Below are 21,446 nucleotides of genomic sequence, written 5' to 3' on the forward strand. Positions count from 1 at the left end.
TTTCGGGAAAAAAAGCGCAACCTGGAAGAGCAGGAATATGCGGAGTTGGAGCGGCTGCATCGTTCTCAGGAAACGCGGAAGTTCTACCAGAAACTGAACGGATCCCGCAAAGGCTTTGTGCCGCGAGCCGAAATGTGTCGGGATAAGACTGGCAGTATTCTGACGGACGATCGTGAGGTGACGGATAGGTGGAAGCAGCACTTCGACGAACACCTGAATGGCGCCCAGGAGGATGCATGCATGGCGGCGGGGAAAGCGATTTCGACGGTGCAGCAAACGGGGAAGAGGTGCCAGCCCCAACGATAGGCGAAGTTAAGGAGGCCATCATGCAGCTAAAGAACAACAAGTCAGCTGGAAAAGATGGCATCGGAGCGGAGCTTATTAAAATGGGACCAGAAAAGCTGGCCGTTTGTCTACACCGACTAATTGTTAGAATTTGGGATACGGAACAGCTACCGGAGGAGTGGAAAGATGGGGTTATCTGCCCGATCTACAAAAAGGGCGACAAGTTGGACTGTGAGAACTATCGAGCGATCACCGTTCTCAATGCCGCTTATAAAGTGCTGTCCCAAATCATTTTCCGCCGTCTATCACCAATTGCGAATAGATTTGTGGGAACTTATCAAGCCGGCTTCGTCGAAGGTCGGTCTACAACGGATCAAATATTTACACTGCGGCAAATCCTCCAAAAGGGCCGTGAATACAGAGTTCCCACGCATCATTTATTCGTTGGCTTCAAAGCCGCATATGATACCATCGACCGGAAAGAGCTATGGAAAATCATGGACGAAAACAGCTTCCCCAGGAAGCTCATCAAACTGATTAAATCTACGATGGATGGTACGCAGTGCTGTGTTCGGATTTCGGGTGGATTGTCAAGTTTATTCGAATCACACAGAGGGCTTCGTCAAGGTGATGGTCTTTCATGCCTGCTGTTCAACATAGCGCTACAAGGTGTTATGAACCGAGCGAATATCAACACGCGGGGCACGATATTCAACAAATCTAGTCAATTCGTCTGCTTTGCCGGTGACATGGATATTATCGGCAGAACATCTGTGGCGGTGGCTGAACAGTACACCAGACTAAAGCGCGAAGCAGAAAAGATTGGGTTAAAGGTAAATACGTCTAAAACAAAGTACATGCTGGCCAGCGGAACCGAGGCCGAACGACACCGCTTGGGCAGTAGTATATTGATCGACGGCGATGAGTTTGAGGTAGTCGATGAATTTGTCTACCTTGGCTCACTGGTAACGGCGGACAATGATACCAGCCGTGAGATTCGGAGGCGTATTATCAGCGGAAGTCGTGCTTACTATGGGCTCCACAAGCAATTGCGGTCGAGCAGACTAAGTCCCCGTACAAAGTGCACCCTGTACAAGACGCTTATTAGACCGGTTGTTCTCTACGGGCATGAAACATGGACAATGCTCGAGGAGGACCTGCGAGTGCTCGGAGTTTTCGAACGACGAGTGCTAAGAACGATCTTCGGTGGCGTACAGGAGAACGGAGTATGGAGGCGTAGGATGAACCATGAACTCGCACAGCTCTATGGTGAACCCAGTATCCAGAAGGTGGCTAAAGCTGGACGGATACGATGGGCAGGGCATGTTGCAAGAATGCCGGACAACTACCCTGCAAAGATGGTGTTCGCCTCAAATCCGGTAGGATCAAGACGACCAGGAGCGCAGCGAGCAAGATGGTTAGACCAGGTGGAGCGAGATCTGACGGAGAGTACTCGGTGTCCGAGGAATTGGACAGCGGTAGCCCTCAACCGAGTTACATGGAGAAATTTTGTTCAACAGGCTTTGTCTTAGGACGGCAAGCCACCTAAAAAAAAAAAAAAAAAAAAAGGATTTGAACAATGCAAGTGCTGGTACAGGTATTAATCTCCGCCACAAACTCGCTCTCATTTTCGTTAAAAAGAGTTATCCTTAGGATTTCGTTTGTTTGCGAGATACTAGTTTAATGAGTGACAAAGTCCATCTAGGCAGCGCCACGTTGTGCTGTCGTTGCAACAAATGGTATGAGCGATTCGGTATGTCATCGTGCGGTGATCATCGGTATCGTCTAGATTCTAACCGCATTCAAAGACCTGACTTCTGAGCACAGCCAGTCGTATCGAGTTGGTTAAACTAGCAAAACTTGGGCGATTCTTTGTGGCAGTAATTTAGCCTTTGCACACAAATTATTGTTAGTCTCCACTCTTCCTGGCTCCTGGAGTGCCAAACTGGTTGAAAAGTAGTAAAAAACATGGAGGAAAAAAGGATGAAAATACCGACACTCAAGTATAGATAATTATAAACAGCTCGCTTAATTCATAGCGATACTGCAAAAAGGACGAAGTGCGGAATACGGAAAAACGCACCTAGATGTTATTAGAATAGAGGTAAACAATTGGTCGCAGTGATAATGACCATACAATACAATCGGCTCTACTACAACCCGAAATTGGCCTAATTTGAACTACTTTGGCCAATCCGGAACATCAACTAGAGATACTGGGGAAGTTCGGAATTCTTCCGGAAAACGAATCTTTTCTACGTTTCTTTATTATAGTTCAAGGATAGTCCAATATCCAATTTTGTTCTCCCAACTTAATCATTCCATATAGCTTTCTTTACCAATCGAACGATTGTAGGTCGAAATCCCATCTGCCATTGCACCACCCGATAATTTTTTGGTCTATATATCGAAATTTTTCGGTTCATCCAATTTATCATTCTTCGTACTAGACGCTTTTTCACTTCTCAAAGAATATTTTTCTTATACTAAAACTAGATTAATATAGGTCTCAAGAATGTCGAACAATTCTAAAATATTTACTAGTGTGTGAAATATATTAATAAGATGAAACATCTGTTCGGATGAAATCAACCGACAGGTCAGTTCAAACTCACCGTTATTAACCAGCAGCGTGTTCTCCCTCACCAAGGCCACCTCGGCATCGGTCAGCGTCGCACTGGAACCGTTGTCCGACGAGGGGGTCGTCGTCGTCGTCTGCTGCTGCTGCTGCTGCTGCTGATGCACTGGATGCGAGGAGGACGAACCTTTCACTGAACGGTAGCCACTGTTGGCCACGGTGTAATTGTTCGATTGTCCTCCCCCGAGCGCGGAAAGATTGCACTGCTGCAGCTGTGGTGTTTGCCCGCCGGAGTTGTACGGTTGGGCATAAATCGATCGATGAATCGGAGTGTCCTCGTTGTCCGAAGAATTAAGTGAGTATCTTGGATAGAGGCGATTTTTTCCTGCAATTCAGAAACAAGAAGCATGGATCAGAAATACAGCTAGTTGTGCGAGGGGAGGTGGGTGAGCCGGCAGCAGACGGCAAACAGATGAAAACTAGCACGATTTTAATGGCTTTCTCCGAGATAAGAGATCAAATTTGTTTTCGATTAATTCCCTTTCTGCTGTTTCCGTGCTTCCTTGCTTGTTTCCGTACAGGCAGCATGAAAGTCAGGCTTCCCGATTGCGAAATCCTTTTATGCGCAAACTAGGACGCAATTTGTATTTAATTTATTTTTATTACCCTACCAAAAAGTTGGGCTCGGTTCGCCCGCACCACCTCCGGGTGTAGCGGGAAAGTGGAATATTTTCAACAATCGGAACGGAACAAATCTCGCGCGCTCCGGTTCCAGAACTGTGTGAGCCTATCGATCCCGGCTGCAGGCAGAATCAGTAAAAATCCATTTAGGGGGTTATAAACTGCCTGACAGCCTGCGACTGTGGCTCTGCGGTTCTCCGGTACTGAGCTCTGTGCTGTGTTGTGTTCTGCTAGCGAGCTGCTAGCGAGTGTGCGAGCGAGCAAAGTGAGGCGCACAGCAGAAGTGTGAACGAGATTTTATCACACACTCTATGTCAATCTGGTGATGGTCCTGTAATAGGATAATCTTCGTTTTTAATTAAATATTTATTACGGAAGGTTCTTTGCGAGAATTGCGTTCGCTCCGTTCCCTGTCGTAACACCGCACCGCTTCGTACGCAGGGCGTTTGTCGGTTGGTGAAAGTGAAGTCTATTTCCTCGTTATTTTCACAACTAACGGGTTGCCGGGAGCGAGAAAGGGGTTCACTCGGTTTTCAGGTAGAAATTGAATGGAAAGGGAGTATACAAGATCTTAATGTCGGTAGGATTGTTATGCCTGATAATTGATGCGTGGGACATCAACCGATTGCGGAGTTTGTTTAAATAGAAGAATTAATTTGCCTAACAAAGAAGTTGTAAAGTTTCGTTGCACTGTTTTTTTTAATGTAAATTATCGCTTCGAAGTAAATATTCAATTAATAGATAATTGAAAACTTGATTGACGTTTAGAAATATTCAATTTTGTTCGGAAAACTCATTCGGGAAATCGATTTTGGAACCACTAGCGCCACCTGTTTTTGAATGCACCCAACTACTGGAACATTTCGCCCAGGATGCTGGGAGCTGTACGTAGAGTGCAGCTGCGGACTTTCTCCTGGAAAAACGAGAGCAAGAGAAAACATTTTCGCCCGAGAACATTAATCGCGCAGGCGCGCTCAAACAACCCCCGGCGGCAAAAAATAATTTCTCACTCGCACCCTTCGAAGTGAGAATCAAGTGAGCATTCAGCTCTCTCTCTCCCCTCTATCGAAAATCCACCCCGGAGAGGGCGAAGAGATGATTGTGTCCTGGTGCTGTTGTTATTACTGATACTGCTGCTGCCTGGGCAGGCAGGCAGCAGATTGCGAATAGTTTCCACTTTTCGAAATGCAACCACTTTGGCGCGCGCGGTTCGTTGCACACTCGAGTGGCGAAAAAGTTTTCAAACTGCCTCCGGCAGCGGGGTACCTCGGCCCAGCAGCGCCGGCAGCCAGCCCGGCCTAAGGATGGAGCAGCAGCAGCAGCACCGTTACGTAAAATGTTGCACGTCGAGCTGCTTCCGCTTCCCGAGGCCAAAAGCAAAGTATTTGCCCTTCAATCGAAACTGTCTAGTAGGTACTACCTACCAACCGCCGCCGAGCCGATAGCGAATGCTTTCTACTCGAGAGGGTATGCTTCTTGGGAACGATTTAATGGGGTTTATTCGAGGAAATGTCCGTCTATCAAGGGTTCGTTAAATTAATTTTCTTTATGGATTCGATAACTTTGGCGCGGGATGAGGAAGAAAACTGCTGTAAAACTTTTATTATTCTAAAATGTAATGATTTATCTGAACAGGATTTAATAATCAAATAATCTGATCTCAGATATAAAACACAGAAAGTAAGTTAGACCGCGCATTACTCGAGAATGGAGCGTCCGATTTAAGTTGTTTCTTTTGGTTGTTGTTGTGTTTCCTCCCACGCAATGTCTTTACAGAAAAACTGGAAAAACGATGCATTTTGTCCCCATTGAGTTCATCGATTTCAAAGCCGCATATGATAGTGTAAACCGACAAGAACAATGGAATAACTTTTGGACGAAACCGGCTTTCCGGGTAAGTTGAATTTCGAGTGGATTGTCTGAGCAATTCGAACCTCGCAGTTGACTTCGACAGGGAGATTGATGGTCTTTTCTGCCTGCCTGTTTCAGTAACACTACGCTTGAAAGTGTTATAAGATGATGTTCGTAATGGTCGAAAAACGAGGCACGATTTTTAATAAATCCAGTCAATTTATTTACAAAGTGTACATTTTACAAAACGCTAATTAGATCGGTTTCCCCTACGGGCATGGCATGTGGACACTGTTAGAAAAGAACCTAAGAGTTTTCGAATGATGGGTACTAACAACCATCTCTGGGGCCGTGCAAGAGAATGATGGATGAAGGCGAAGAATGAACTACAAACTCGCGCGTTGCTATTTTTATCAGATAAGTTTTTCTTTTACGTGCAAGTGAATCCAACTTTCCACGAGTGATAATGGCGGCTAATAGGTTCAACTTTTTGAAGGGCACAGTTCGGCTTTGACATTCAATGCGGGGCCGGTTACTGCGGTTACTATGGAAGCCACTACGGCTGTTTACTGGTTGAGTGGAAAAATGTAAACATTGTTTTGTTTTCGCAGATCACTCGAAGAGGAATTTATCTTAAGAGAACCGAATTTTTGTGCTTTCTTAGCTACCATTTTGTGAAATAATCTTTGCATTGGGTCAATGTGACAATATTTCAGCAAAGAAAAGCCACAAAACTGCGCTTCCGTATAACTAAATCCCTTTTCGGCTGGTCTGCGAAAACTAAATAATGTTTATATTTTTCCACTCAACCGGTAAACAACCGTAGTGGCTTCCATAGTAACCGCAGTGACTGCTCCTGCATTGCATGTCAAACCGAACTGTGGCCTTCAGAAAGTTGTACCCATCAGTCGCCATTATCTCTCGTGGAAAGCTGGATATTTGCATTAGTTGTGCCCTGTAGTCCGCGTAGGATCCTCAAGGAGGCTTTCCTTTGTCGAGAACCATTTCTACTGGGTTGTCGTACGACATCCTCATGACGTGTCCAGCCTACCGTGACTCTAGCTTATTATGGCGGTATAAATTATTCTGACGGATGATTCTTTCAGCAGCTAGTGTAAATAATCACTTGTTCGCCTTCCCATCGTGCCGTCACTCATCTGCACTCTAACGTTGACGTAGACCTTCCTCAGCGAGCATAATCGATGTAGCGCCGTAGCGTGCAATTGTTCAGACTGGCTCTTGGGGGCGCCAAAAACGTTCTGAACCTCAGTAAGGCACTTTCGAGTGTAGCGACGTACTGGATACTGGTAGTTGTTCGAATCAAGTATGACGGTCTAATTCTAAAAAATAATAAACTTCGAAGGAACATTGATTCACAAAATTGAGCGCCAAATCGGGTCTTTGCCAAGGCCGCCATAATGTCACGCTACGCTACTTATAATCTGCCCCAGTTTGAGAATTTGGTCCAAAATTTGATCCAAAATCTGGACCAAAACCTGATTCAAAATGTGACACATAATCTGGTCCAGGTTCGAAATCTGGTCTTGGCCTAGTATGTGGTCCAAAATCTGGCCCAGAATATGACCAAAATCTAACTAAAAATGTAGTCCAAAATCTGGTCCAGAATCTAGTTCAAATCTGTTTCAATTTTTGTTACAAAAACTGAAATAAAATTTGATTAAAAATGTGGTCCGTAATCTTGTCCAAGTCCCAAAAATGCTTACGATCCTGATCCGAAATCTGGCTAGTGGATTAAAACCTGATAAAAAATGTGGCCCAAAATCTAGTTTATATCCAGTTCATCTAGAACCTGGACCGAAATTTGATGCAAAATCTGGTAAAAAATGTGATCCAGAATCGGGAAAAGGTCCGCAATCTGGTCCAGGTCTAGAATCTAGTCTAAAATTTGTTAAAAAATGTGGTCCAAAATATCATCCAAAATTTGGTCCAAATCTGATAAAAATGTTATCCAAAATTTAGTCCAGAATCTGATGCAAGCCCAGAATGTGGTCCACACCAGGTCTAGAATCTGGGTCCAAAATCAGTCCAAATCTGTTCTAAAATCTGAAACTTAATTTGATAAAAAATGTGGTTCGAAATCAAGTCCAGGTCCGGACTCCGGAATCTGGTTCAAATCCTGGTCCAAAATCTGTTTGATGGTTTAAGAAGTGATCAAAAAATGGTGGTGCAAAATCTGCTCCAGGTTCACGATCTGACTAAAAAATCTGGTCAAAAATGTGGTCCTAAAACCGGTTTGCGGTTAAACGGCATGTCTCAGCTCAATGTGGTCTTCGGCAACTTTTTGAATAAAAAATTGATGCATATCTTGAAGAGATCGTCCAATATTTAAGCGTTAGTTAAACAACAATTTGAGTTATAACTTGTTTTTCATCCTTTTGGTTTCAAAATATTAAAGATAAACCAATTTCAAGTAATTTTTCTGAAGATATCAAACTTCTACCTTTTACCCATTTTCAGCAAAAGATCTTTGTTTATAAACGACCCCTCAAATCACATTTCTTCTTGTAACATAACACCGGTTGCGAAATATAATGATGTGTTGAAAAAGAGCACTTAAAAATCAATTACACTCAATAACTTTGCCCACGATTATTTTATTGCTTTCCAATGTTCTACAAAGTTATACAGTATGGTGAAATACGTATTTTCTGTGAAGACTGTTTGACGCTAGGACGCATATTTATTAAGTTATAAAATGTATGAAAAAAATGTCCGCACTATTCACAGGTATTCCCAGCCATGGTATTCCGAGGTATTCTCTGAAATACACATTTTGGCAGATAGCTTTAATAATTCCCTACAAATTGGTATGCAAACTAATTGCAGATACTTGCAGATGGTGAAGATATCCGAATTTTTCATAAGACGGTTTTTAACCTAAAATCAGTTATATCTTATTAATTAATGCATATAAAGGAAACCAGTCTTCAGCAAAAATATTTCTCTTTTATGTGCAAAATGTTGTCTAGAACATCACATTGAGCTGTCTGTTGAAATAAACATGTTATAAGAAGAAATGTGATTTGAGGGGTCTTTTACAAACAAAGGTTTATTGCTGAAAATGGGTACAAGGTAGAAGTTTGATATCTTCAGAACAATTACTTGAAATCAAAGGTTTATCTTTAATATTCTGAAACCAAAAAGGTGAAAAAAAATTTACTCCAAAAGTTATTACCTAAATTGTTGTTAAAGTAACACCTAAATATTGGACAGCCCCTTCAAAAGATGCATCATTTTTTCATTCAAAAACTTACGAAGACCACATTGAGCTGAGACATGCCGTTTAACCGCAAAATATTTTGCGGTCTGTGTCAAAATTTGTTACAAAAGTTGGAAAAACATCTGATAAAAAATGTTGGCGAGAATTTAGTGCAGGTTCGGAATTTGGTTGGTGGTTTAAAAACTTATCGGAAAGAATACTGATTTAAGATTTAAGAAACGAGGGAATGCTCAATCGGGTCTTCGCCAAGGGCGCCACAATGTCACGCTACGGCTCTGTTTTGTTACTCGACCGGAGCGTCTTCCGGAGTTTAAAGTAAGCACGATTGCCTGTCCCAATACGTCTTCATATTTCTCTACTGATGTCACCAGCATTCTGCAACTTTGATTTCGTGTTCGTTAATCCGAATTATTGGTGGGAAGCCAATATTTGTTACTTCGGAACCTGTTTCTCGTGCGCATGTTGTCATCAACGTGTTGAAGACAAGTCCAACTCTTCTGGAAAATCGTATCAATCGTGTTTATGCCCTTCGTCTTATTACTAGTCGGTAGAGGACCAACTAGAACAAAGCCCTCGATCGCTGGTCAAACACCGTCGGCGTTCCTGAGGGTGTGCTTCACCTGCCTCTTTTGAAATGGCTAGCGCGGCCGTGAGTAGCGTTCTTGCTCTCAGGGTCGGCTCTCACATATGAATGCCGATCAAGATTTCGGATAATAAGTTTATCTAAATGAACAACTATCTTCACTTCCTTAAATCTACTTTTATTTGCCTCACCTAGTCACACGTGCTTCGGTTGTATAATTGACGGGTGCCGGCCGGCCTTCCTGCTACTGGTTATGCTGCTACTCGAGATGCTCCTGCTGGTAATGCTGCTACGGACAATGACGCTACTGAGCCGCTGTTTCTGTCGCTCCTTGACGATTTCCGCTGTTTTTCGTGTTTGTGGGGAAGGGATTGGTCCCCGTTCGTACTTCCAGGTATAGACTGTCCAACAGTCACAGCAATGGGTGAACTTCCGGTGACTCAATGGTACAAAACCGACCCACGAGGTGATGCTTTCAGTATTTCCCGGATTCCAAAAGGTCTCAACTTCTGCATTCGCGCCTGCGGGGAATGATTTTCCTTCCTGCGTCTTTCTGTGGCTCAGGATCAGACTTCTACGGCCACTGTATCTACGTACGTTCCACGTGGCGATTCTTCCGGCGATACAATCGATCACCCACCTTTTGGGGTTAACTAATGGGTCCTACAGACCATATGGGAAAAGTGAGGGAAATATTAGCTTTTGGTTACCGGGTTGATTTGAGAAAGGTGATTGCTAATTATTTAAATTAACTGGGCGTTAGCATACCTGATTCGGTCTATTTAAAGCACTTCAACGGTCTTCCTTTTTTTTTAAACAATCAGCTATTGAAAGCTTTTACTTTTTAAACTTTTAGCTCATCGGCTGGTTTAGATGTTCACTAGCCTGCGGTTCGATTTCAAGAGACCTTTAGCAATTTCTTTCCCCGGTAGTATTGGTAGCATTGGTAGCATTTCAAGTGGTAGCAGGGTTGTGCCTGTTTATAGCATTCTACTCTTATTTTTTTTAAATCTATTTTTCAATCTGATGCTTGAAGTGTCTTTTTGGATAGTTTTAATGAATTTCCCTAAACTAGTTAACATTAAATACAAATAATAATGTGTTATTTTCACAGATATTTTATGGACAATTATACTTTAAGCAAATATAAATACAAATAACCAAATCGATAGACTTCGTAGCCGGCTGTTAGAGTGCAGGATAATTACGAAGCCAGCGCAACGATCCTGCTGACTATCATTAGTGAGCACCGCCCAGCCGAGATTCGAACATACAACGATTGAGTTGTTAGACTAGCAGCGTACCTCGAAGCTAAGTGGGTGGTATAATCTATACCTATAAAGAAGGATTTCTGTCTGTCTGTCTGTCTGTCTGTCTGTCTGTCCGTATGTTCCTTATAGAATCGAAAACTACTGAACCAATCGGCATGAAAATATGCATGTAGAGGTGTTTTGGGGCCAGGAAAGGTTTTAGTGATGGTTAGAAACCCCTCCCCCACTAAGAGGGGGGCTCCCATACAAATGAAACACAAATTTCTGCATAACTCAACAACTGATCAAGCAAATAGAACAAAATTTGGCATGTGGGTGTTTTCGGTGACAAGAATTTATTCTATGGTAAATTGAGACCCCTCCCCTCTTTATAAGGGGAATTATAACTCCACTCCTCTTTAAAAGGGGGGGCTTCCATACAAATTTCCTCATAACTCGAGAACTAATCAAGCAAATGGAACCAAATTTGGCATGTGAAGGTTTTCGAGGGCAAGAAGATTTTCTATAGTAAATTAGGACCCCTCCCCACTTTAAGAGGGGGGGGCTCCTATACCAAAGAAATACAATTTTCCTCATAACTCGAGAAGTAAGTAAGCAAATGGAACCAAATTTGGCATGTGGGTGTTTTTAGAGACAAAATTTTTTTCTATGATGAATTGGGACCCCTCCCCGTTTTAGGAGGGGGGGATCCCATACACATGAAATACAAATTTCCTCATAACTGAAGAACTAATCAAGCAAATGGAACAAAATTTGGCATGTGAAAGTTTTCGAGGGCAAGAATATTTTCTATGGTAAATAAGGACCCCTCCCCACTTTAAGAGGGGGGGCTCCTATACAAACGAAATACAAATTTCCTCATAACTCGAGAACTAATCAAGCAAATGGAACAAAATTTGCACGCGGGTATTTTTGGAGACAAAATTTTTTTCTATGATGAATTGGGACCCCTCCCCACTTTAGGAAGGGGGGCTTCTATACAAATGAAATGCAAATTTCCTCATAACTCGAGAACTAATCAAGCAAATGGAACCAAATTTGGCACGTGGGTGTTTTTGGAGACAAAAATTTTTTCTATGATGAATTGGGACCCCTACCCACTTTAGGAGGGGGGGCTCCTATACAAATGAAATTCAAATTTCCTCATAACTCGAGAACTAATCAAGCAAATAGAACCAAATTTGACATGTGGTGTTTTCTGGAGGTAAAAATATTTTCTATGGTGAATTAGGACCCCTCCCAACTTTAAGAAGGGGTGCTTCTACACAAATGAAATACAAATTTCCTCATAATTCGAGAACTAATCAAGCAAATGGAACCAAATTTATCATGTGGGTGTTTTTGTAGGCAAGAATATTTTCTATGGAATATTTTCTATGGATTTCCCCACTTGAGAACGGGGGGGGGGGGGCTCCTATACAAATGAAAAACAAATTTCCTCATAATTCGAGAACTAATCAAGCAAATGGAACCAAATTTGACATGTAAGTGGTTTTGGAGGCAAGATTTTTTTCTATGGTGAATTGAGACCCCTTTCCTCTTTAGAAAGCGAGTTATGACCCATCTCCCCTTTAAGAGGGTGAGCTTCCATACAAATGAAATGCAAATTTCCTCTTATCTGTAGAACTAATCAAGCAAATGGAACCAAATTTGGCATGTGGGGCTTTTAGGGGGCAGAAATTTTTTCTATGACGAATTAAGACCCCTCCTCTGTTTAGGGGGGCGGTTCCCATACAAATGAAATTCAAATTTCCCTATAACTTGAGAACTAATCAAGCAAATGGAACCAAATTTGGCATGTGGGAGATTTTGGAATCTTGAATTTATTGTATGATAGTTAGAGATCTCTCACCCCTGTGGTAGGGGGATATGGACTCTCATACAAATAAAACAGAAATTTTTGCGAAACTCAAAAACTAATCCAACTCGAGAAATTCGAGACTCTTCCATAAAACATTAGTCAATACAAGACCACAAAAACTATCTATAGTTACACTAGATCATTCAGGACGAGACGGTCGCGAGCGTTGCCGGTGACCCGCCGTCGGAAGCGCCGCCCACTGGGGGGCTTGCAAAACTCGAGATTGTGACAAAGGTCATCCGAGATTCATGATTTATGTACAACACAGGTTAATTTGTGGCAATACGAAGTTTGTCGGGTCAGCTAGTTACGTATAATGAGAAGTGAATAATGAGAATGGAGAAATAAATAGTGTTTAGAGAGCAGCAAGAATTAAGTAGTGAGCAGTGAGTAATGAGAAGCGAGTAATGGGATGTAAGAAATAAGTAATGAGATGTCATTAGCGGGAAGTGAGTAGTAACTAGTGAGCAACGACAGTTGAGAAATTAAAAGTGACTAGTGAGACGCTGTTAGACGCTGGCCTAACAAGCCAGCCGTCGCATGTTCAAATCCCGACTGGGAGAAGCTGTGAGAGTCAATAGTATCTTAGAACTAGCCTTGCAATTGTCCTGTACTACAACAGCTGGCTGCGAAGTCTGTCGAATGAAAACAGAAGGTCAACTTCCGACTGCGGAATGTAGCACCAAGTCAATGGTGAGTTTTAATATTGATTATACATACTTCTATATTCGAGAATAAATTTAATAAAAATCAGAAGTCTCTTCTTCTCTTCTATATTTCTGATAGAACTGTTCGTTTTTACTTTTAGTTTTTGACAGCTCTGATATGGAACATACGATAACCATTATGTATCTGTTCAACTGTGATGTTTGTGATATTTTTTAGCACTCTCACTCTCACGGTACCACTACTGACACGAGGTCTTCAGACATTGAAACTTTTGCACTTAATTGGTTGAAAATGGTTAAAAAATGAGAATTTCACTTTTAATACCTCGAAATAGTGGACCCCTCGTTCGCCAAGGGGCCTAACAGTTTCAAAAAATGTTGAATTGTTGAAAACCGGTTTTCCTTATTCAGACCACCATTGGAAAGCTAAGAAAAAATACTACAAGAAACATTCATCAAATTAGTTGTGTAGTGGCATTAACTACACGAAACAATTAATTATCTGTATCAAGGTTTACAATTGCTACGGAAAACTAATTGTTTCATTCAATTGTTTCTCATTTTTTAACCATTTTCAACCAATTGAGCGCAAAAGTTCCAATATTTGAAGACCTCATGTCAGTAGTGGCCCTGTTTCAACGAGAGTTACTCCACTAATGAAATTTAAATAGGTCTTCATATGATGATATAGTGACAACATACCTTATTAGAATACGCGAAAATGCTTATACCACTAAAATACTCAGTTGATGATAAACCTTCTTAATCTAACAGTGTCTCATCTGGAGTACCTCAAGGTTCAATCCTAGGTCCCTTTCTTTTCACATTGTTTATTAACAAACTACCTTCAATTTGAAGAAAATATAAAGTTTGATTTATCAATGTGCATTTAATAAATCCGATCTTACGCACGTAGTTAACAGGTAAACCAAAAACTTACTTCCTATGTATTCTGATAAATCTTCTGAAATCTGATTAAAGTTAGACAATTGAATATGTTTGAAAGTCGATAAGCTTGGGTATAATTATTCCAGATAATCTGCATCAAATTCATCTGATTAGATGCTGGTCTAAAAACCAGTCGTCGTATGTGTAAATCTCGACTGAGTGCTGCTGCTAGAGTTAATTGAATCGTTGCCGAATTGTCCTGTACTCCAAAAACCGGTTGCGAAGTCTGTCGATAACGAAGGGACAAGTCTCAAAGACGAAGTTGGAAATAGCAAACTTGAAATCTTACCCCACCTCTATTTGCTCCGTTTCATTTCATAAATGAATTTTATCAAAAAATTTATAGCAAATTCTAATCTTGAAAATATTCGTACTAAAGATGTTGAAAAATCGTATTAAAACTGACACCACAAGAAGACGATTACCTGCAGCGCTGCTTTCCCTTAAGACGCTCTAAAAATCAAAATTGTAATGTCAAATCAAATCAATCAAATTGTAATGTCGTTTTGATTTTCATCTTTCCATTAAATTTTTCATTAGAAAGTAATTTACAATAAACAAGATGCACCAGAATTTTATAGAATGAAAGAAAAAATCCAGAACGGAATTTTCCAAAACAATGCAATCCTATAATACTGACTGGCAAAAATGCTCGGCACCACTTATTTATGCGATTGTTGACGATCGCTAAACATCCTTTCTGCCACAACACAGCCTAAACTGTGACGCAAGTGGCCTCAAATGGAACCTCAAAACGTTTCCGCACGACCGGCCTGCATTCGTCATGGTCTACCTTGGTGTTCGCGACTGGTGTAGGTAGGTACCTACAGCCAGGCGTTGTTGTGCTATTTAATTTGGGATTTTTTGATTTACGACCAATACAGGCTGTGTACGTACACGGCCCCTGAGGCCATTCCGCTTGCATACAGGACTGCTGCTGCCGCTGAGAGTTCCGGCCGATTATTGTCCTAGTTTGTTTCCTTTCCGTGACGGGGGGTGGTGGTGGTGGTGATGGCGCAAAAACGACCAGCGACGAGTGTGTTATTCTTAGCCTGTGTGACACGAGGATTTATGACGGCAACCTTCATTACAATTTCACACTCGCATGCCATTGTTGCTGATGGCTGCATGGCCTGCATGCGGTTGCATGTGCACAGCCTAGCTTCAGTGTTCGTTCCGGGGTGGAGGGTAGCTCGATCCTTTGCGATTCCCCTTGCAAATACGACTACATCGACGACGACTACGACGACCGACGAGGGGTAAAAGTGGCGAGATCAATTGAGTCTCCTCCAGCGCGCGGTGCTGCACTTTTCGACTGCACGGCTTTTATTGACCGTTATTAATGTTACAATTTTTCGACACGTTTTGATAGTTGAGTAAATTAAGTACGTACGTGTGCGACCGTGAATGGATGACAACGATTTGCGCGGGGAGAAATGGGAAAGTGATTATTTTTTATTGTTCACATTTTGAATGGTAAAGCTTTCGCGCGACTTCATGTCAATGACTCATTCACCGGTAAGTGCTATTGTAATATATAAATACTGGCGTGCTCAAACTGGGGCACGTGCCCCACCTTCTTGGTAATATTTAATGTAAAACAAAATAATTTCTGCAACCCAGAAGTACGCAGTTTTTAATTTATTTGGTCACTGTTTTGCGATAAGTAAATTAATTACATAAAAATAGTGCCAATTTTAAGTCCAATTTCAATTCTAGTTATAAATTAAATTTTAATATTTCAATACCGATTTCCAGTTCAATTTGAAATCTAGTTTCAAGCCCCATTCCAACCACAATCTCAAATGCAATTTAAATCCATTTTATATCCAAATTCAATTTCTACTTATAAGTTCAATTTCAAGTTTAATTTCATGTCCACTGCCAAGTCTAAATCCAACTACGATTTTAATTTTAAGATGATATTAAACCCATTTCTATTCCATTTTTTATGTTAAGAGATGGTGGACTCCAAATAAAAGTAGGAAAATTAAGTTCCGTCACACGTTTTATTTTGGAAATAAGTTTTGGAAAAGAGTGTTATGTTATGTATTGTTCCAGAGTTAGGTACCTAATTTAATAATTCATATCTCATGAATCAAGCAACGTGGAGCAAACAGTTTCTGATGAAAATGTTACTGAATTCACAGATGCATTTTCGAGGGATCTATAGGTATTCCGTTTCTTGCTGCTCTCCAGAAAATGAAGCAAAAAAAGGAAAAAAGAAAGACAAAAAAACGGTAAAAAGCAAAAGCAAACGTAACAAAACAAAACTGGACTAGACTGTCGCAGTGGCCTTTTAACCGAATGCCTTTCAGGCATACAAAAAAAACAAAAACTGGTCAAACGGGTTAGAGAAAGAGGAAAAACTCGTAACAGAATGGGAATAAAAACGGGACATGAAAAGAATAAAAAGTGGAAAAGAAGAAAACAGGAAAGAAAAAAATGAGGTACAAACGAGAAGACAGAATGGCAGAATGAAAAATGAAAATAGAATGGGAGAGAAAAAAAATGAGAGTAAAGGAGGAAGAACCCTAAAGAAAACGAAGAAAATGAGGATTGAAGTGAACAGAAATAGACAAATAACAAAAGAATAAAAGAAAACAGGGGAACAAGAGACAGCAGAAAAAGAGGAAAAGCGAAACAGAAAATAAAATAAAATGAGATAAATAAATTAAAACAGTGGACATAGGAAAACAGCAGGTGACAGAAAAAGAGGAAAAGCAGGACATAGTAAGATGAAGAACGGAACAAACAAAAGCAAAACAACGATCGACGAACGTATGAAAAACAGGATAGAAAAGAGGTTAAAAAGCTGTGTTCGAAAACGGGAAGCGAAAAAGTCGAAATGGGATAAAAATGACAAGTAACGATAACGAGACAAGGGAAGAGGAGAAACGGACCTGACGGGAAAACCGAGAAAAAACAAACAAAATGAAAAAGAAAATGGGATGAAAAATATGGAAACACAAGACAAAAGGGATAAAGAGGAAACGAAAAGTAAGAAAACCAGGACATAATGAGAGGAAGAACAGAACAGACAGAAGGAAAAAACGAAGCGAACGGAAAACGGAATAAAAAAGGAGTTAAAAAGCAAAAAAGGAAGAACCGAGAAAAAATTCGAAACGAGAAAGGTAAAGATGGGAAACGAGCTCGGAAAATGGGAAAATGAAAATAAAATTGAATAAAGACAGACGAAAAACGGCCCAGAGAAAATTTGGGACTTATGAAAAGGGTGAAGAAAGAGGAAACATCGGACAGAAAAAGAAAACATTAAAGCGAAAAAAGAGGGTAACAGAACAGGAAACAAGACAAGCTAAAAGGGAAAAATAGTACGACGAAAGAGCAAAAATCGCTGGAGCAAGCGAGAAAAACGGAAAAATGGGTTATAAGTCGAAAAATATGGGACGAAAAACGGTAAAACTGGACAGAAAAAAGGAAAATATGAAAAACGGACTAAAACAAGGTAAAACAGAAAAGAAAAAGATGAAAAACGAGCGATGAAAAGTGGAAACCGGAGAGGAAAGAAAAAAAAGGAACCGGAAACAAAATAAAAAGTAAGGAGAGACGGAAACCAGGGCAACAAAACTAAGAAAGAACACAGATAGAAACGAAAAACTAGAAGGAAAGAAGATAAAAAAGGTGAAGCAAAGGAGTTAGAAAAGTACGAAAATTGGAATCGGACCATAGGGAAAAAGAAAAGTGAAAAAAAATTGAAAACGAAAAAGAAAAATATGACTAAGCAAATGAAAAAAACTGGAACGAACAATTTGAACGAATTGAACAATGAATCAGGAAACACGACGTATAGAAAAAGGAAAACGAGATAAGCATAGGAAAATAGAGCAAATACCTTGAAAATAGTACAGTTTATCACTGAAAAGAAACGGAAAAAAACAAAACGTGACAGAAAAGAAGAAAAAACAGAACGAAAGAAGAACAGAACAGATGGAAGAAAAAAAACGATCGACGAACGAACGGAAAACGAAATAGAAAGAGTTAAAAAGCGTAAAAAAGATGAAAACCGGGAACGAAAAAAGAAAAAAAAATCGAAACGGGATTGAAAATGACAAAGAACGAGACAGGATAAAAGGAAAATAAGCATGGAAATAAGGGAAACAGAAGACAGACGAAAAACGAAACTGAGGAAATTTAGGAGTAAGGAAAAGGGCGAAAAATATGACTGCCAAAATAGTGAAAAGGAACTGAAAAAGGGGAATCAGCTGGCAGAAAGAAGGAAAAACTAGTGACAAAAGAGGGAAACCGGAACAGAGCATAAGAGAAACCGAAGGAGAAAAGAAGGCTAATGTGAGGGGAAAAAACGCTAGAGGAAACGAGTAAAAGAGGTCCAACGGGATATAAATAAAAAATTATGCGTGCAAAATCGGGAAAACGGGACAGAAAAAGAAGAATATAATTCCCCGGAAAGGGAAAAAAGGAGCCAAAATCAGAATAAAAAGATTGGAAAGACGGAAAACGAGTCATGCCTGAGAGAAAACCGGCACAGATGAAGACGAAAAACGAGAAGGAAAAGAAACAGAAAAAGAAAAGGGAAAGGAAAGGAGGAAATTAGGCGAAATACGAGACCTGGAAACGGACGGAAGGGAAAAAGAGAAAAGAGGGTACGGAAACGGGAAAAGAAAATAACAAACAACGAGAGAAAAGTGTAAGGAAAAACAAGACTGAAAATAAGAAAAAATGGTACAGGAAACGAACATAAATTGAAGAACGAAACAGGAAACACGGCATAGACAAAAAGAAAAACGAGAGAAAAAGAAGAAAGTAGATGAAAAGCAAAGGAGAAAAAACGCAAAAAATAGAAAAAAATGGAATTGGAAAAAAGAAAAAACAGAACAGAAAAAATGTAAAACGTGAAAAAATTCAGTTTTAGTTTCGAGTAAAAGATCGTGCCTAATTCCGTGCCTACGTTCAGTTTGAGGTAAAATTTTAAGTTCATATTCAAGTTTTTCATGTTTTTTTCCTTTGTTGGGAGCATTGGGCCATGGCGACCATTTATTTGATCTATTGTGCTGTGTCTTCTTTTGCTGTGTGCTTTTTCTTATGAACAACTACTTTGTTCAACCTTACACTGCACTGGTCAAATTAGTTTGTACTTTCTTATGAGGGAGTAAATGTGTCTTTTTGTTGAATCAGCTAAACGGAGAAAATGATAAGCAAACTGTGAAAAATAATTGAATGTCCAGGTCGGATTTGACCCACGGCTTTCAATCTCACGTCGAGTGTCTTTCCAACTACACCACCGGTCAGTTTATGAACAAAGAGTCTTCACAATTTGCATGTTGAATAATGTCGTAATTTAAGGTTATTTTATCGACATAAAGCTCAATTTCAAATCTAATTTAATTTCAATTTCAGGATAAATTTCAAGTCCAATTTCAAATACTATTGGCATTCCAATTTCAAATGTAACTCCAAGTCTAATGTCATGTCTAATTTCAAGTACAATTTCAATTATAATTTTAAGTTCACTTTCGAGCTTAATTTTAAGTCCAATTCGAAGACAAATTTCAACTTTAATTTAATATCGAATTCCAAATCTATTTCAATTACAGTTTCAAATAAAATTTTAAGTTCCGATTTCATGTCTAATTTAAGAAAAAACTTCCGGTCCAAATTACTCGAAATTTAAATCTAATTTTAAAGTTTAAGTTTAAGTTTTAGTTCAATTTGCAATGTCAATACTTAAATTCGAAGTAAAGCTTCAAACTCATACCATTTCTAATGCAAGTCTAATTAAATGCCCTATGTCAAGTCCGATTTCATGTACAATTTCAACTCTGATTTCGAAAGTCTGAAGTTTTTAACCTAATTGGCCGGTCGTTTTGTACTCAGTAATAATAGATTCGTCATCCTAGAATTAATCCGTTTTTCGAGGTCAAAACATGTTTGAGAAGTTGATTCAAACTTATGTGCTATTAGTTTGAAATGATAGATTCAAGGAAATATGTTACTCGTTTTGGCTACATTTTTTACCCTCACCAACAACCAACCAACCAACCAACCAACCAGGTGCACCGAACGGACTCGTTGCAATCCATTATATTTTTTTTTTTAATTCAGGATTTAAATGGTGTGTAAAACGGTACGTCAAAAGCATCGGTTTTATTTAGGGCTCAAACGTAGGTTTGCATTTCTGAGGCGCTAATGCGACAACGTGGCTTCTGATACATTGTTCGATTGCCAAACGAGAAGGACAGAGCAGAGGAGAGTAACAATTCAATTTCTACCTACAGATTTGTCATCGGCCGGCGCAATGCGCCGGGATGCGCCTCTGTGTGCTGCCGCCGCCAAGCAGCACAAAGGTACACAGCTTTGAGGGTTCATTAGATTTGCGTCAATAGCGAAAATCTGCTTTCCCCGCTGCAGGGCTACAATTGCTGCTGTTGTTATTATTGTTATGTTTGGAAATCTTTTATGAGCCGCTTGTTTGTAAATAATGTTGTTAATTCCCTTATGCTCGCTGGGCTCCTGTGACGCGGTTCGTTCCCTGACCGAGGGATGTTCGTCTGAATAGGTATCAAATTTCCGCTGGTTTGGATGAAGGACAAACAATTGAAAACTGTTGTAGCCTACGGTTGAAGAGCGAAGGGACGACAATGACTTACCGTCATCGTCGTCGTCGTCGACTGGGCGACTTCAAAGGGAAGGACTTCCAGTTTCCGGAATGCGAATTCGATGGTTGATTTATAATCGCCACATGCCACGGCGAAAAGCGAGTTTAATTTCAACTTCAGCGCGGTAAATAATGAATTCCACAACAGCCTACTTAAATCTTCAATTTCCCACGGCCGTAAACTGCTTAACAAATTTATGCCCAAATGACAGAGTAATCCGTGGAGCAGCTTTTCACGTACTTTAGCACCGGCAGCACTTCCGCAGAGCCGTGGCGAATGTGTTGAAAATTTATGAGTGACAATATTAAAATTCGCGGCCTATTGCCTACCCGTGAAGGCACCCGCTCATCCTTCCCCGCCGGCAGACGACCAAACCAGACCAGACCGCTGTAGGCTTCGACTACAGTACAGTGACTCTACACCTTCATCGAACGGAGCATCTTCCTCCGACTATGCGGTGCGGGCTATAATGTACCTTGGCTAATGGGCTCAGCCGGAATGTGTTCAAATATTTAGAGAATTTTTATTCGCCTTGTAGCTGAGGTAAGGCTCGGTTCGAAGTTAAGTTCAGTTCAGACCGTTTACCAGGCAATGCTAATAGTCTCCTTAGAAGTCGCGTCGGTTGCTACGGTGGCGAGGACGCACGCGACCAAACCAAGAAGAAAGACTGGTTTCGCTATCAGCGCTGACAGCGCACAAAGCAATAAATAATTGTAATTTAAATTTCCACTCACACGTTACATCACCGCCCGCTCGTCGTACAGGTACCGAGCCACCTTTTCCCCCGGAGGCACACCCTTAATGGATGGTTGTTTTATTTAAATTCCTTACGATATACACCCCC

At 40.6% G+C, this 21,446-nt stretch overlaps 1 protein-coding gene across 1 annotated transcript in view; it reads right to left on the minus strand.

Moving 5' to 3' along the window:
• The window catches only part of LOC128733866 (tetra-peptide repeat homeobox protein 1-like), a 56,316-nt gene that overhangs the window by 3,303 nt on the left and 31,567 nt on the right, over positions 1 to 21,446 (minus strand). The window contains exon 3 of the mRNA XM_053827705.1: positions 2,901 to 3,248. Within this exon, the coding sequence (XP_053683680.1) occupies positions 2,901 to 3,248 (348 nt within the window). The remainder of the gene's footprint in view (positions 1 to 2,900; positions 3,249 to 21,446) is intronic.

This window comes from Sabethes cyaneus, chromosome 2 (genome assembly GCF_943734655.1).
Source record: "Sabethes cyaneus chromosome 2, idSabCyanKW18_F2, whole genome shotgun sequence".
Lineage (NCBI taxonomy): Eukaryota > Metazoa > Arthropoda > Insecta > Diptera > Culicidae > Sabethes > Sabethes cyaneus.